Genomic DNA, 19,084 nt, shown 5'->3' on the forward strand with positions numbered 1-19,084 from the left:
CAGGCCAGTTAGCTTAACATGTATCATATGTAAAATATTAGAATAATTCATGAGAGAGGCTATTCTTAGGCACATGACTGATAATAAATTGAATGCTGAGTGCCAACATGGATTCCGCAAAAACAGGTAATGTGTGACTCAACTTCTGGAAGTGATGGAGAACTTTACAAAAGAGACAAATAAGAGGGAAAACATAGATGTTAGTGTTATACTTAGACTTCAAAAAAGCATTTAACTCGGTACCACATGAAAGACTAAAAACTGGAATCTTATGGAATAACAGGAAACACACTTGGGTGGATAAGGACTTTCTAACAAAAAGAACTCAAAGGGTTAGGATTGGTAGTTCTTTCTCCGGTAAACTTAGCAGATGTTATAAGTGGCATACCACAAGGTAGTATATTAGGACCTATGGTATTTACTTTATTCATAAATGATCTCCCTTGTGAACTAAAGAGTACATGTAAAATTTTTGCAGATGACACAAAATTATACAACTCTCCAAAATTCTATCAGGATTTACAAAAAGATATTGAAACATTAGTAAAATGGTTAGACACATGGAATCTATATTTTAATGCTAAAAAAATGTAAAGTATTTCATATTGGGAAATCAAACCCAGAGAAAGAATACATAATGAAAATCGGAGTCAAAGAAATAAAAATATCAAAATGTGATGAGGAAAAGACTTAGATGTCACATTTGACAAAAAATTATCATTTGACAAACATATAACAGATAGTATAAACAAAGTGAACAGAATGATTGGAATAATAAAAAGAGCATTTAGATTTATAGATAATGTTACTTTCTTACAATTATATAAAACATTAGTTAGACCTATCCTAGAATATGGAAACACTGTATGGTACCCAACGCAAATAAAGCAGTCACAAGCCATAGACCCGGCTCAAAGAAGAGCAACAAAGCTGGTCTATAGCATAAAAGATTATTCATATCAAGAAAGATTAAAGTACTTACACTACCATCACTTAAAGCAAGAAGAGTTAGAAGGGACTTGATACAGACGTACAAAATATTTAACTTCTTTGACGATGTAAACAAAGCATGCATTTTTGTACTCCAAAGGTAGACACTACAAGAAACAGTACAGACAAAATATTCAAACAATATTCCAGAACAAATCTCAAATTTACATTTAGTAACAGAGTAACAAATTATTGGAACAAATTAACAAACAATATCAAATGTGCACCTAGGTTTAATACTTTTAAGAACCTCATAGATAAACATGAGTTATTGACAAAAACGAAATACGACTGATGGATAAAATGACTGAGCTAGTCAACGACCTGACCAACAATAAAAAGGAGTAAATCTGAAGGGGCATAAAAAGCCCCAAATGGCTAAGTTGTATATAACAATGCCCCAAATCCTGATCCTGAAAAACAACAGAACAGAATGTAGGATCCCCCCCCCACCCCCCGACCCCCCAACCCCTCTTTTTTTTCTTTTTCACCCCCACCCCACCCCCTGTTACAAAGGCCTGACAATATGTAGTGGTCTGTTAAAGTACAGAATGATGCGTCATTGCACATTTTGTCCCAGGGAATCATATCTTAACACAAAGTTTGCAACTCACTGCTATAGAATCCAAACAAAACATATCTGCTGTTTATTTAGTGTCCTCAAATTTTACAAACGTTTCATTTTATCTTGTTCTATTTTGAAGAGAAGCTCAGTCAGACAGAACACACACACACACACAAACACACACACAAAACAACAACAACAAAAAAAAACACGAAAGTTCGCGCGCGCACACACACACACACACACACCATGCAGATTCGAATACCTTTTTTTCTATTGCATACATTTTTTCGTTTGTTTTGAATACGTTTAAGGCCTTCGCCTGTTTTCACTCTGTGGTGTGTGTGTTTGTTTTTCTCAGTTTTTACAAAATTTGTAATTCAAATTTCATTTGTCGATTCGTATGACAAACGCTGAATGGATAATCCTTTCCCCTTTCATGTACAATACGTGTACGCGTGCGCTGAAAGACACGTCAACTTCCGGTAGAAGTGAAAATTTCAGCCAAACACGGACACCAATACTTTTTGACATGGCAGTTTCGAATGTTTAACAGCGGTTTTATTAACGACACAGTCTGTCTAGTGTTGTTGACGCCAGTGAAAAATTCTGTACACGACAAGCGCGTCTCTGTGGTCACGGCATTCAGGTACCAATGTGTGATACTGAAACTGTTGGAGGAGTTCTGTCATTGTTCTAGTTTCGTTTTTGCTCTCTCTCTCTCTCTCTCTCTCTCTCTCTCTCTCTCTCTGCTTTGACATAAATACATTATATATTATCAATGTGTAGTGTATACACTGTTTCAGGGCGGGGACTGGACTGTAAGCGCGCCAATGCCTATCTGTTATCCTCGAAAGTAAAGAATTTCGTCTTGTTTTGTCTTGCCTTCTCTCTCTCTCTCTGTATGTGTGTGTGTGTGTGTGTGTGTGTGTGTGTGTGTGTGTGTGTGTGTGTGTGTGTGTGAAATTAGTAATAAACTTCTGTTTACTGATTGGGGTAGCTCTTCTCCCCCTCCACCTTGTTTTTCTTCTGTTGATGGTCGACAATCAATATTTTGATTATTCTGGCATCTAACAGAGTGCGTTTGCTGTATATTCTTTTTGTGAAAAAAAATGGACTTTTTCATTGTTGTTCTTGCAGCCAGTAATTAAAGATGGTGATGGACAGGGGTATCGGGTGGTCACAGCTTGTCAGGTTTGAACTAGCTGGTCAAGTTTGGATTTCTGATTAATGTGCTTCTCAGGCTTCTGCTGGTTGTGTGTGGGCCAGTACAGGTTGGTTTGTGTGTATGTGTGCAGTCTCTGATATGTGTATGATGTACTTGATGAATGCATTTTCATGCATTATTGTTAGAACTATGACCTCCCTGCCCCAGAGGTACGTGTGGTGTCATTCTGCATTAGTGCTAGAGTATTGTGGCCTGCAATGACACAGTGATTGCAGGCAAGGCTAGAGAACTATAGACTGTTGTGGATTTTTTAAAAGAATTCAACATTGGGAACCAGGTGTTTAGCCATTGACTTTCACATGTTGGCTAAGCCCAGTGTTTCCAGCATGTTGCTGATGCTTGATGTGTTTCTGTACCAGTTGGTGTGGCATACTCGCCCTGCTGTGATCTGCACACCCCACACTTTCCCCCTCACCTAAGCAACACACTGTGTGCAGCAGCATCTACACACACACACACACACACACACACACACACACCCCACCACTCCCAGGTTCTTCCTTGTTCTACCTGTGCTACGTGTATGAATGCAGTTCTTGTTTAACTCATTAGAAGTGTTAAATCAACAAATGCCTGGTGCAGTTTGAATGTGTGATGCCATCACACAATACTGAATACAGGTGGGGCACAAAGCAGTGCTAATTGTCTTTACACTTTCTCTACTTTGTCAGTGTTCTTCTGAGTACAAGGGTTCCAGACTGAAGTTCCTTGTTACAGCTGTGAGCACACAGAGGCTTTCTAAGCTTACTGCTTGATGCTTGGGTTAATGATCTTGAGCTGTAATGTGAGAAACCCCAGAGTTCAGAGTTTAGCACATTTGTTGCTGAAGTGGTAAATATAGTGATATAAACCGTAACACCCATGTTGCAAGAACTAGGATGTGAATCCCTCGAATCATGGTGGAACAGACAAAGGCTGACCCTAATGTATAAAATGGTCAATGGCATTGTAGACATCCCTCCAGACACATTTCTCAAGAAAGGATCCAGCAAATCAAGATCAAATCATCGACACAAATTTGTCCATCTTAGCTCCTCCTCTGACCCTTATAAATACAGTTTTTTCCCATCAACCATCCCCGTCTGGAACTCCCTGCCTGCAACAGCAGCAGAGGCTCCCTCCTTGGTAGCTTTCAAGAGGGAGCTGAACAAGATCACAGTTTAGTCTCCCCCCCCCCCCCCCCCCTTTTTTTTTTTTTTTTTTTCCTCCGGAGGGACGCTGCGAGTGACGGTGGGAGGGAATATCTATACATGTTCTTTCTCATTGTCACCCCCTTGCTTCCAGCTGCCATTGGCTCTAATGGGTACACACACACACACACACACACACACACACACACACACACACACACACACACACACACACACACACACACACACACACATACACACACACACACACACATACACACACACACACACACACTCACACACACACACACACACACACACACATACATATCTATCTATCTGTATGTATATCTTTATATCTATCACCATATATATTCTTAAAGAGATTTTTAAGACTATTGTTTTGTTTAAACTTGTTTTTCCTCATGTTAGCTTTTGAGATATATATTTTTAGTAGAATATAGGTCCTTGCTGAATTATGGAAAGTTGCACTTTTTTTTTTTTTTTTTTATTTTTTTTTAAACCCCTTGAATGACCAAGGATGGAATCATCGTAGGAATTTTCTTTCACAAAATCAAGAAGTTCATGTGAAATTGCCATTACTGGTTAGTGTGTTCATTTTCCTTTCGGAGAAGTATGCTTTCTTCTCATAGTTAACATGATAGATCTTTTTTCTTTTTTTTTTCTTCTTTTTTTTTAACAACCCTACATGACCTAAACTTTCCATGGCAAACAGATAGAGTTGAAGGTTAGACACATGATAGAGGTGAAGGTTAAACCTGTTTGGAGGAACAACAACAACAACAAATCTCACATGTGGAGTTCTAAACTCACGCACCCTCCCATATTACCCCTATGCCTACCACCAGCACATATCAGTGTTTAAGTTCAGATATAAACCAAGAACTATATTTTATTGCTTCTTCCTCTTCCTCATGGAGAGTGTGTGAAAACGAAGACATAGGGCCAAGATTTTGTCATTGACTCTCTCTCTCTCTCTCTCTCTCTCATAAAATATCTGTGTGTTTGTGATCACACACAGACACATACACACACCAACCACACACACACACACCACACACACACACACACACACGCACACACACACACCCACACACACACACACACACACACACACACACACACACACACACACACACACAACCTTCTGAGAAAGGTCAGAAGATGACAGACAGGTCACAGCTTGCTGCCATGAAAAAAACCCCAACAAAACCCAGCAGTTTATCCGGGGCGTATAGAATGTCAGTGTCCCTAGGATTCACGCTTAAGAATAGAATATCCGGTGCCACCTACCTTTGCTACCCACAGCTGCTGTCTGCCTGCGCAAAGATATCAATGAAAATGTCAGGCACAAAAACAAGGACAGAGGTGATGAATAGTCATCATGCACACACACACACACACACACACACACACACACACACACACACACACACACACACATCTATAGATACATATATCTATATATGTGTGTGTGTGTGTGTGTGTGTGTGTGTGTGTGTATGCAGAGAGAGAGAGAGAACAGACGTTTGATGATACGTCATGTTTGACTTTGGCCATCAGAACAGCAGAGGAGGAAACCTCTGTCCCCACTACCCAGGCTAGTATTTTATTGTCGTGGAGAGTGTCTTGCCCAAGTCACATCCCCACTCTTGGTCAAGAAGACAGAAGGAATTATTATATGCATATAATCATAAACTACCAGCTGTGGAGTAAGTTCAACCAACCTCAGTACTTGTCTGTTCAAAACTGCCTTTGATTGATTGTTATGGATGTATGAGCATGCATGTATGTTTGTATGTGTACATGTATATATATGGTTTCCTACGTGTTATGTACTGTACTTTATGATGCATAGTCTTGTCTGAAATGGATGGTGTAAAGTATTGTGATGTATTCTCATTGTGCGTGTACGTTTGATGCATTGTCTTGTCATAGTTTTGGATGTTTCTCACATAGCCGAAATGGATGGTGTAAAGTATTGTAATGTGTTCTCATTGCAACTGTTGTATAGTGGAGAAATTTTAGCAAAATGTATCTGAATAGGTGTTATATGAATAAACCTCTCCACCTTCTTCTCCTTCCCTTTCTCCTTCTCCTCCTTTTGCAACTGCTACTCCTCCTCTTCTTCTGAGCAGGTTTGGTTTTATAACAAAAAACAAAAACAAAAACAACAGAAAAAAAAGAGAAAAAAAAGAAAGAAAGAAAAGTTTAGTTGACCAGTTCTCATGGGATGTGTCTTTTCAGTTTTATTGTTTAAAAAAAAAAATCAGTTGTCTTACATTGTGTCTTTTTAGTTTTATTGATGTTGGTGAATTTTTGACATTTCTTTGTTATTAAACCACTGGCTTTTTTTTTTGTTGGTTCAGGATATATTAAGGTAACCAAATGTGTCTCTGTGTGTGTGTGTGTGTGTGTGTGTGTGTGTGTGTGTTAAAATTGAAAGTGCTGGAAAAATGCATTGTACTGTCTATCATTATTGTGATAATTATTTTTAATGGAGATTGAAACTCAACATATACAGTTGTGTATGACTATATGAAGTATGCAGATTGTGTTTAGTTTCAGTTTGTGTTTTTCTCAAGATAGCAAACGTATTATTCACGTTGAATAACCAGTTGCATACATCTCCACACTCACACACACACACACACACACACACACACACACACACACACACAGTTTCAGTTTCAGTTTCAGTAGCTCAAGGAGGCGTCACTGCGTTCGGACAAATCCATATACGCTACACCACATCTGCCAAGCAGATGCCTGACCAGCAGCGTAACCCAACGCGCTTAGTCAGGCCTTGAGAAAAAAAAAAAAAAAAATTATATATATATATATATATATATATATATATGTATATATATCTTACATAAATAAATAAATAAATAATAATTATGATATAAAAAAAAGAAGAAAGGTAGTTGTAATGAAAATAATGATAATAATAATAATAATAATAATAATAATAAATAAATAATTAAATAAATAAGACAACAATGATGATAAATAAGCAAATAAATATAAAACATGAAGACACACATTCACACATACACCCACACATGCATAACAGATATGCCCCAAAAACGCAGTTTCACAGATGTGAAAGCACAGTCAAATACATATAAATGTACATGAGCTCCAACACACACACACACACACACACACACACACACATACATACACCACAAATTACCCTGCACCTCCTCTACCCCCTCCTCCACACACTCATTTCTAGTCTATGTATCGCAGCTTCCCCGGCACACACACACACACACACACACACACACACACACACACACACACACACACACACACACACACACACACAAACACACACACGCACACACACACACACACACACACACACACAGATGAACGCTTACTTGTACAAGCACACACACACGCCCATATCTCCCACCCCCAACCCCACACACATATATACAAAGATATATATATATATAATATATATGTTCCAATATCCTGTTGCTCCCACAGCGTAGGCATGCATACACTCACATACCTCATCCTCTACCTCACCTCCCTGCACCCCCACCTCCCCCTCACACACACACACACACAACACACACACACACACACACACATGCACAGAACTCTCCTGACACTTGTGTACACTTACACTCTCACGCATGCACAAACGCACTCAAAAACACAGACCCACACATACACACAAACACACACATACACACACGCACAGAGGCTGCCACTGATTGGCCGCAAGAGGGATGGGAAAAGATCTCTGATGCCAAGAACGTGGCGTCTAGTGTGTTGCTCAGTCTATTGTATTTGGAAAAGCCCACAGAGACTCTGTTCCGTTTTGAAGAAATTTGCGCAATGTTGGTTTGGAAATGATGCCGATATTTGTTTGATTTGCAAAGCATCGTGCTCTACCTTTCATGTTAGACTTACGGCCACTCCCTCTCTCTGCTTTTATTTCTTTGAGGCGATCGATGGTGTGATGGCCTTGTACCTGTTCTTTTTGATATTCTTTGACTTTTCTGAGGATTTCCGATTTTCCTAGATGTAGGCCGCTCGTTGGTGTTGCGTTACCAGCAAGTCTGTCAGCTCGCTCATTTCCCTTAACTCCTGCATGTCCCGGGCAGTATGACCATGTGAGTTTTTTTATCTGAACACACACACACACACACACACACACACACACACACACACACACACAAATAGAATCCACAGACGGAAATCTAAGGAAGGGTTTCTTAGCCATGTCAGGTCATGGACGCTAAACACAGGTGAGGCCTATCCAAGACATGCATACCATCCTGCAGTGACAGTATATATTATTTCCGTGTTGCCACTGTTGCAGTGATATCATCAAGGACATGGAGAGACAGCCACTCCTTGGGGAAGGGCGGGTAACCCTTCAAGTCAGCGACCCAAGGGAGCTAAAAGGAGATGCACGCTACAAGAGGAGTGAGGTTACGTCCCTACAAAACTCATATCCAGTAAGTTAATTTGTTTTTATTTTAACAAAATTCCTGCCCAGAAAGTTACTTGATGTTCATCTCAACCGAAGTCATATCCAAAAAGTTATTTTATTTTTAACAAAATTCATATCCAGAAATTTACTATATTTTCATTTAAACAAAATTCATACCCATTAAGTTACTTCATTTCTATTTTAACAAAATTTATATCCTGAAAGTTACTCAATATTTATTTCATTCATTTGCCTTCTTGATATCCCTTTTTTTTCATGAGTTTTTTTTTCTTACTGTATTCTTAAAAATTCATTTATTTTGTTTATTTCATTTCATTTCATATTAATGTTTTATTCACACATATGGTAGGCTATCAAGTCCTGATACATTTTGTCAAACAGGGCACTTTTTTCATAGAGAGAAAGGAGGTGCTATGCCAAGGGAGGCTACTAGCTGTAGCTACTTTCAGTTTCTCACTTGGGTGGAGTAATATTTTGCACAGGACAGGAATTAGACTCATGCCAGAGTCTTCTTCAGTGGGTCACAGAAAGTATGTTATATTAAATGTGTTGTTAGGGGAAATGTTCATCATAAAAGCAGATGTGGTGTGGTGTTTTTTGGTGTGTTTTTTTTGTTTTTGTTTTCTTATCTATCTTTTTTTTTTTTTTACTTTTTAATTCCATTCAAACCTTTTAGTGTGCTAGTCAGGCAGCTACTCCCTTTGTGTGTGTATGTGTGTGTGTGTGTATATATATATATATATATATATATATATATATATATATATATATATCATTCGTTCATTCATTTTGCCCATCGCTCCTGGTGGAGCATAGGCCATTGACGACCCCTTGCCATCGCACTCTGTTCTGGGTTGTTCTGGCCATTCCAGTCCAGTTGGTCCCTTGCTGCTTCAGCTCTGCCTCAGTATCTCGCCTCCAGCTGTTGCGAGGCCGGCCTGTCTTCCTCTTTCTCTGCGGGTTCCAGATCAGGGCTTGGCGTGTGATGCTGGACGCTGGCTTCCTGAGGGTGTGTCCGATCCAGTTCCACTTCCTCTGCAGTATCTGCTTGGCCACTGGTTCCTGTCCCGCTCGCTCCCACAGATCTTCGTTTCGGATCTTCTCCTGCCATCGGATCTTGTAGATGCGCCTCAGACAAGTGTTGAAGAATGTCTTAATCTTCTGCTGCATCGTCTGTGTTGTCCACAATGTCTCGCATCCGTAGAGCAGAATTGACTTCACGTTGGAGTTGAAGATGCGGAGTTTGGTTTTCATACTGATTGCTCCAGATGTCCAGATGTTCTTGAGCATGATGAAAGCTGTTCTTGCCTTGCCGATTCTGGCTGTGACGTCTCGGTCCGTGCCTCCCTGTCGGTCAACCACGCTTCCCACGTAGATGAAAGACTCCACCTCCCTGATGGGCTCTCCACTGACTGTGACTGGAGTGTTGGCAGTGGTGTTGATCTTCATCAGCTTGGTCTTCTTCTTGTTGATCTTGAACCCTGTCCTGGCTGACGTGGTCTCCAGGCGAGTAGTCTTGTCCTGCATCTGGCTGTGGTTGTGTGACAGGAGCGCCAGGTCGTCAGCGAAGTCGAGATCATCCAGCTGTGTCCAGAGTGTCCACTGTATACCGTTGTTCCTGCCTGTTGTAGTGGTCTTCATGATCCAGTCGATGACCAGGAGGAAGAGGAACGGTGACAGCAGGCACCCTTGACGAACTCCGGTCTTCACCTCAAAACTTTCGGACAGCTGGCCTGCATAGGCAATCCTGCAGTTCATGTCCTGGTAGGTGCACCGGATGAGGGAGATGATCTTCTCTGGGACTCTGTAGTGCCTCAGCAGCTTCCACAGCATCTCTCTGTCCACACTGTCGAAGGCCTTCTCATAATCTATGAAGTTGATGTAGAGGGGGGAGTTCCACTCCAGCGACTGCTCCACGATGATGCGCAGGCTGGTGATCTGGTCGGCACAGGATTTGTTCCGCCGGAAGCCTGCCTACTGGTCTTGGAGCTTGGGGTCGACGGCCTCTTTCATCCTTTCCAGTAGAACCCTGTTGAGAACCTTGCCTGGCGTTGACAGGAGCATGATCCCTCGGTAGTTGCTGCAGTCCCTGAGGTCTCCTTTCTTTGGCAGCTTGATGATGATTCCTTCTTTCCACTGGGCCAGTACCGCCTCCTTCTCCCAGATCTTGCTGAAGAGGCTGTATAGCATGTTGACAGCTGTTTCCATGTCTGCTTTGATGGCTTCTGCTGGTATCTCGTCCGGCCCTGCAGCCTTCCCATTTCTCAGAGTCATGATGGCCTTCTTGATCTCTACCTTTGAGGGTTTGTCGCAGCTGATGGGCAGTTCTGTCTCTGCATGTGGAATGTCTGGTGGTGCGTCAGGGTCGGGGTGGTTCAGCAGCACCCTGAAGTGTTCTGCCCATCGTTTCAGCTGTTCCTCGGTTGTTGTCAGTGGGTTCACGTCCTTATCCTTCACTGGCTTGTCTGTCTGCTGGAACTTGCCCGTCAACTTCTTGGTCACCAGGTACAGGTCCTTCAGGTTCCCCTGTCTGGCTGCTGCCTCTGCTTGACTGGCCAGGTCGTCGATGTAGTCCCTCTTGTCCTTCTTGATGCTCCTCTTTACATCTCTGTCCACTGCTGTGTACTCTTCCTGTGCCTTTGCCTTAGTTGCTCTTGTTCTGCTCGTGTTCAGTAAAGTTTTCTTCTCTTTCCTTGTTTCCAGCTTGTGGATGGTGTCGGCAGAGATCCATTTCTTGTGTTGAGTTTTCTTCTTGCAAAGGACCTCTTCACATGTGTCGTGCCAGAGCTTCTTGCTGTGTTCCCACTGTGTCTCGATGTCCATCTCACCATCTTCTATCAGCTCTTGTAGTGGCTGGAACCTGTTGGAAAGGCTGATCTGGAATGCTGCTTGTGTGTCCTTGTTTCTGAGCAGTCCAACATTGTACCTTGTCCGTGTGTTGTTGGCGTTGGTGAATCTCTTGAGGCGAAGTCTCACTGTCGTCGTAAGAAGGTGGTGGTCTGATGACACATCAGCTCCTCTCATCACTTGTACATCCTGCCATGATCTCCTGAACTTGCAGCTAATGCAGATGTGGTCGATCTGGTTCTCCGTGATGTGGTTTGGGGATCTCCATGTGGCCTTGTGGATGCGCTTGTGTGGGAAGATGCTTCCTCCTATCACCAGCTGGTTCAGGGTGCACAGGTCTGCAAAGCGCTCACCATTCTCATTCATCTGTCCCAGTCCGTGTGTCCCCATGGTGTCCTCGTAGCTGGTGTTGTCCCTTCTGATCTTGGCGTTGAAATCTCCGATCAGTAGGGTTATGTCTTTGGCTCCTCTTCTGTCTATGACTGTCTGTAGTTGTTGGTAGAAGTCATCTTTCTTCTCTTCTTCTGCATCATTGGTGGGAGCATAGCACTGGATGATGTTCAGCCTGATGTCATTCTTCTTGGTGGTAAACTTGGCTGTGATGATGCGGGAGTTGACAGGTTCCCAGCTGATGAGTGCCCCCTGTGCCTCCGGTGCCAGCATCAGGGCCACACCCTCATGTGGGGGGCTCCATCCTCTGTGTGTCCTGCATACAGCAGTTGCTCTCCAGATGAAAGTCTCATCTGTCCTGACTGTAGCCACCTTGTCTCACTCAATCCCAGCACTCCGATCTTGTAGTTTTTCATCTCTCTCGCAACTTGGATGGTTCTTCCTGCTTCATACATCGTCCTGATGTTCCATGTGGCTACTCGCGTTGTTGTCCTGGGTGTCAGAAGGGGAGTCAGCCTTGCAGCTTCCTTTCGGCTTTCACTGCACCGTGTCATAACATAAGTCTCCGGGATGGAGACCCTTCCTTGCCCAGGTGAATGTTTTGGTTCTTTGTTGTCGATGCTTCTGTAACTGGTCTTTTTTACAGGCAGGGTAGTTAACCCTACGCAAACCCCTTTATCCTCCGGGCAAGGTGGTCCTGCCTTAGTTGCCTCTTACGACATGCATGGCAGGGCAGTGGGTCTATTGTTTCAGTGCCCATCCCACAGGGCAAATATATATATATATACACATATATTGTGTTCTTCTTTGAAATTATTATTATTATTATTATTATTAATACGAGTAGTAGTATCAACATTATTATTAGTATTAGTATTATTGTTTTAAGCAGATGTGATCAAGCTTTGTTTTTAAAATTCAAAATCTTTTTTTGTTGTTGTTGTTACTCTTTAATTGCATGAAAACCTTTCTGAATGTCTGTCAGTTACGCCTGCTGGTGCCGGAGCGAGCGAGTGCCACAGCCTGCCGGTGGGTTTACCCCCTGACCTATGGCGGGGGCTTGGTAGGAGGGGACGTCATCAGCATTGACTACGAGGTCGGGGAGAGCTGCGCCATGCTGGTCACTAGTCAGGAGTCGTCCAAGGTGCAGCTGTGAGGATGGATTCTTGGGGGGCATTTTGGTTCACTTGCGTCGCTAAGTTGTCGGCCAAGGAGGAAGGTGGCAGGATGGTTAAGACATTTATCTGCCAATGTACAGTGTCCGTGAGGGTCAGGGTTCTTCTTCTTCTGCGTTCACTCGTATGCACACGAGTGGGCTTTTACGTGTATGACCATTTTTACCCCGCCATTTAGGCAGCCATACTCCGTTTTCGGGGGTGTGCATGCTGGGTATGTTCTTGCTTCCATAACCCATCAAACGCTGACATGGATTACAGGATCTTTAACGTGCGTATTTGATCTTCTGCTTGCATATACACACGAAGGGGTTTCAGGCACTAGCAGGTCTGCACATATGTTGACCTGGGAGACCCTTTACCCACCAGGCACCGTCACCGTGATTTGAACCCGGGACCCTCAGATTGACAGTCCAACGCTTTAACCACTCGGCTAATGCACCCGTCGGTCAGGGTTCGATTCCTGCTCTCTCCCTTTCTCCACAAGTTTGACTGGATGGTTATTCGGACGAGACGATAAAACTGAGGTCATGTTTGCAGCATGCACTTGGGGCTTTGAAGAAAGAAGCCAAGGCAACGGAGGTGTTGTCTTCTGGTGGCAAAATTATGTAGAAGAAATCCACTGTGATAGGTACATAAATACGTGTGCATGTACTCAAGGCCTGACTAGCGCAGTTGGTTATGCTGCTGACGGGCGCAATAACCGAGTGGTTAACGCGTTGGACTTTCAATCTGAGGGTCCCAGGTTCGAATCACGGTGACAGCGCCTGGTGGGTTAAGGGTGGAGATTTTTACGATTTCCCAGGTCAACATATGTGCAGACCTGCCAGTGCCTGAACCCCCTTCGTGTGTATATGCAAGCAGAAGATCAAATACGCACGTTAAAGATCCTGTAATCCATGTCAGCGTTCGGTGGGTTATGGAAACAGGAACATACCCAGCATGCACACCCCCGAAAGCGGAGTATGGCTGCCTACATGGCGGGGTAAAAACGGTCATACACGTAAAATTCCACTCGTGCGCATACGAGTGAACGTGGGAGTTGCAGCCCACGAACGCAGAAGAAGAAGAAGAAGGTTATGCTGCTGTCAGGCATCTGCCTAACAGATATGGTGTAGCGCATATGGATTTGTCCAAACGCATTGATGCCTTCTTGAGAAACTGAAACTAAAACTAGTTGAAAGTGTTGAGAGTTCTGTTCTTTTTTTTTTTTCATAAGCTGTATTTGTGTTTTTACTTAAAAGAATATTTTTGGTCATACTTGTGTTAGTGTTTTTTAGCATTATATCTAATTTATTAATTATGTTATTTAATCATTTATTTATTTGTTTCAACGTTCATTCCTTACTTGTCATGATAGATTTCTCTGTGTGAAATTCGGGATGTTCTTCCTGGAGGGAGTGCATAGCCACTCCTAATTTTGTTTAATTTCTCTTTTTTTTTCTGCCTTGCAAGTGTATTTGTTTTACTGTTAAAGTGGACTTTCCTAACATGATTTTGCCAGGAACAACAATTTTGTTGCCGTGGGTTCTTTCATGCTCACTAACAGAAACTTAAACTTGTGTGACAATTTTTATAAGATTATTAAAACACAGATTTGTATCTGAAAAATATTGACATGTTATATTACATAGTAAAATAGAATATGAGAAAATCAAAAGAAACTGGTATCCATATAAAAATGTTTATTGATTCTTGATGCAATGGTTTGTTAGAAACTGTATTTGCTTGTGTATGTGTTGATTTAAGTTAGTAAATTGAGAACTTCTGCTTACAGATAGAATTTAATATGTAAATGCAGTCTTGAGTATTGTGAACTCATAAAGTGCATAACAATAAAGCAAAAGGCTGAGAATGCCTTTGTTCAATGGATATTTACTTTTCCTGACTTGCTAGATGGTAACTATATAGTTGTGAGTAATAAAACAACAACAAAAACAAAACGAAACAAACGATCCCCTCCTCCCCCCCCCAACCCCCCCCCCCCCCAAAAAAAGAGAGAATGATAAGTCTGTGTGGGATATGGGCGGGTCATGGTTTAAAGAGTGTAAGAGGATTGGGGGATGGGGGGAACAGAATAGAATAGAATAGAATAGAATAGAATATGCCTTTATTACCAAGTGTACCAGCGTCACAAGGAATATTGAGGGGGATAGTACATAACAAGATACAAACATAAATTGAAAATCATACACAAACACAGATACAGGAGAAATTAGGATACATACAAGTGCATATCAATATAAACAAGACTCACTTGTGATAAATTAAGTCCCCTAGCATTAATTACAGAGTAATTTCCCTTTTTTACCCTCTGCACCAAAACATTTGCAAAATAAATAAAAATTCCATGCTTAGCAAAAGAAGTTCCTGTTTGAACAAAAAATGATAATAATGACTCCTCTTGTTGTTGTGTTAGAATAAGAGGTCAAAGTGCCAAGTTTAGAGAATACAAAAAATATAAATATAACAGTAAATGCAGTTTGCATATAATTAGGCTTCTTTTTTATTTTTTTGTGCCCATCCCAGAGGTGCAATATTGTTTTAAACAAGATGACTGGAAATAACTGAATTTTTCCTATTTTTATGCCAAATTTGGTGTCAGCTGACAAAGTATTTGCAGAGAAAATGTCAATGTTAAAGTTTACCATGGACACACAGACACACGGACACACACACACAGACAACCGAACACCAGGTTAAAACATAGACTCACTTTGTTTACACAAGTAAATCAAAAATTGTGCATACTCACACATGCACGCTCTGCACACACACACACACACTCTCTCTCTCTCTCTCTCTCTCTCTCTCACACACACACACATGTTTGAACAGAAGCTGCATATTACATGTGGATGGGGCTGATGACTAGATCTTCAGGTAGATGGTTGTTGGGGAGGGGGATGGTTATGAACAAAAAACAAACCCATGCAGCTACTCACACTCTTGTTAAGCTAAACTATGAGTCAGTCTTGCAGGTTATGATAATATTGCATTATCCATATTGTAATTATATGAAGGCAAATCCTGCACTGGTGATGTGAACACATGTACGCGTGCACCACAGTCATTACCTAATGTTATTATCAGTGGTGATGACTTTTGTTGACTGTCAGATGTTACTGATTTGTTATGTGCTGAATGTGCATTGTGTTGTATTGATTGAAAAGAACAGAACCTTCTTTGCATGGAAAAAAAAAAAAAAAAAGAAAGAAGAAATTTGGGCTTGTCTCCCTGGAAAGAGCACATTGCTACCCTTGATTTTATTTTATTTCTTTTTTGCTTTATTGCAAGTGTATTTGTTTTACTGTTACAATACAATACAATACATTGTTATTCATCCTTTTGGAAATTGATTTATATTAAAGTGGATTTCTCTGACAGAATTTGCCAAGCACAATCAGTTTGTTGCCATGGTTTCTTTCACATGCACTAACAGAAACTGAAACTTGTGTCCCCAGATCTATCACTGCCGTGACGGGAAGGCCAGCAAACAAAAGCTGACGTATGAAGTGGAGAATGATGCATTTCTGGCTGTGCTTGGAGATCCTGTGGTGTGTTTTGCTGACGCACGGTTTAAACAGACGCAGGTCAGTCTTGTTTCGGAATGAAAGGTTGAGCTTTAAGTTTGGGTTTTTGTGCTTATGTTTTGAAGCTAAAAAAAAAAAGTGATTTATTTGATGACATCTCTTCTGTTTTTTCCCCTCTCAAGGCCTGACAAAGCGTGTTTGGTTAGGCATCTGCCTAGCAGATGTGGTGTAGCGTATATGGATTTGTCTGAAGGCTGTGACACCTCCTTGAGTAACTGAACTGAAGTGAAATAAAAAAAGAGAGAGAGACTTTCTATACTGCTACAAAGCATTGAATTCCATGGAATACACAATACTTTATTATCTCAAATAAGAGAAATTAATTTTGTGGTGTTGAAAGTAAGCAGTACATGAGAATCAGTCATTCAGTATGTATACATAAAGGGCATAAAGTGCTTCAGTGTCAGCTTGAAGTAAACCTTGATACATACAATAATCACAATAATACACATGCATTTATCATAGATGGCAGGCATGAAATATCATACTGTGATTAAAGCAGAGCAAAAAAACAAACACACACACACCCCTCCCCCTCCCCCCCTACCCAACCCCCACACTCCCCCTGGAATTACACCAGCCTTTCAACAGTATATTTCATGCACACATTTACACCTGCATACACTTTATGAGTCGCATCATGAATCATAGTTGTTTAGAAGCTGGATTTGTGGAATGAAGCTGCATTTAGTTCTGATTGCTTTAAATTGAATTTCTGCGAACACAGATGTGTTTGCCTGAAGGTTCAAGTGGGAAATGATTGTAATAGTATGGCTACTGTCACTGATGCAGGAGAAATCATGTGAAAACATTTGAATTTGATGGTGTTATGCCACCCCCGTGGATTTCAAACATGAATGCACAACTGTGTTCAGACAATAAAATTATTTCTAGCCCAGCAGATGTTGTTTGAAAAAATTGGTACGCATCCAAGTTTGTGTAGTGTTTGAAATAAACAAATCTTGCTTCCACTAATTTTTATATTGCATTGTATTGTGTTGCATTATGTTATGGTATGGTAGGGCATGGTTACTCTTTGTCACAACAGATTTCTTCCCATGGAAGGGGTGTCACTACAGAACAGTGCCACATTTTATATATATATTAAAAAAAAAAAAAAAAAAAATCTGTCTCCAGATGAATTTGTTTCACTCTCAAAGGGGGGTGTTCCCCCAGAATTTAGCCAGGGAAACCATTTTGTTGCTGGGGGTTATTTTACATGAGTTAAATGCATGCTTCACATGGGACTTTGGTTTATCGTCTCACCCATTACATGGGACTCAAACTTGTAGGTACTGGCGTCCTAGTCAGGCACATTACCATGAGGCCACCGCTCCACGTTTTATAGATACTTATTGGCAAGAATAAGTATTTTTTAAAAATATATATATAAAAAAAAATTAATGATTCTTTCTATTTCATTTCTTAATATCAAACAGAAAAAAACCTTGACAAACATGCGCACAGCAAAACTATTTCATAATTCTACCACGTATTGAAGCATTTGAGATCCTTTCATTATACTGACCATATATTGCATCATTTGTGATCCTTTCATTAATCTGTATATTATATCATTTTCAGCTTCTTATCATCCATGTATCCATTCATTCATCCATCTATCCATCCATACATCCATCCATCCAGCTATATATCCATCCATCCATCCATGATGACAAGATCGATGCTGCTGCTGTTGATTGTGAAAATGATAATGAGATTGATGATGGTTATGATGATGAAAAGATGGATGATAATGATAACAGCGATGATGATGATGGTGGTGATGATGACGACAACAATAACATTGATGATGATGGTGTCAACGATGATGATTATGGTGACAATGATGATGATGATAACATTGATGATATTGTCACGGATAATGATGATGATGGTAACATTAATGATGATGATGATGCAGGTGATGATGATGATGACAAGGATAACATTGATGATGATGGTGTCGATGATAATGATGATGCTGGTGATCATTAATGATAATGATGATGCAGGTGATGATGATGATGACAAGGATAACCTTGATGATAATGGTGTCGACGATGATGATTGCGCTGGTGATGATGATGATGATAACATTGATGATGATGATGGTGCAGGTGATGATTTTTATAACATGGATGATGATGATGATGATGATGATGATGCAGGTGATGGTGATGATGATAACATTGAAGACAACGATGATGATGGTGTTGGTGATGAAGACGACGACAATAACATTGATGATGATAATGCAGGTGATGATGTTGATGATCATAATGATGACGATAACATTGATGATGACGATGTTGATGAATATGATGACGTCGACGATGATAGCGACGATAACATTGATGATGATGAAAAGATGGATGATGATGGTGATGATGTCATTGATGATGATGACGACGACGACGACGATAACATTGATGCTGATAACATCAACGATGATGATGGTGACGTTGACACGTCCTCTGGTGCGTGGTGGCTTCACAGAGGGTGGAGATGAAGAGCAGCAGCAACCTGGTACTGCTGGACTGGATGACAGCTGGCCGCATGGCGCTGGATGAACTGTGGCTCTTCGACAGGTAAGGGGAGATCTTCCTCTTCTCTCCTTCGTTCGTGGGCTGCAACTCCAACATTCACTCGTATGTGCACGAGT

At 41.1% G+C, this 19,084-nt stretch overlaps 1 protein-coding gene across 2 annotated transcripts in view; it reads left to right on the forward strand.

Annotated features, from left to right (window-relative positions):
• Positions 1-2,034: 2,034 nt before the first annotated feature.
• Positions 2,035-19,084, forward strand: part of LOC143287364 (uncharacterized) — a 23,990-nt gene continuing 6,940 nt past the window's right edge. The window contains exons 1-5 of one of the 2 annotated variants that reach the window (XM_076595330.1): positions 2,035-2,204; positions 8,280-8,418; positions 12,637-12,795; positions 16,291-16,419; positions 18,919-19,010. In XM_076595330.1, coding sequence (XP_076451445.1) covers positions 2,101-2,204; positions 8,280-8,418; positions 12,637-12,795; positions 16,291-16,419; positions 18,919-19,010 — 623 coding nt within the window. In that variant the 5' untranslated portion in view covers positions 2,035-2,100. Of the gene's footprint in view, positions 2,205-2,363; positions 2,412-8,279; positions 8,419-12,636; positions 12,796-16,290; positions 16,420-18,918; positions 19,011-19,084 lie in introns of those variants that run through there. The other variant, XM_076595331.1, reaches the window with a different exon arrangement.

Source organism: Babylonia areolata, chromosome 11 (assembly GCF_041734735.1).
Source record: "Babylonia areolata isolate BAREFJ2019XMU chromosome 11, ASM4173473v1, whole genome shotgun sequence".
NCBI classification, from domain to species: Eukaryota; Metazoa; Mollusca; class Gastropoda; order Neogastropoda; family Buccinidae; genus Babylonia; species Babylonia areolata.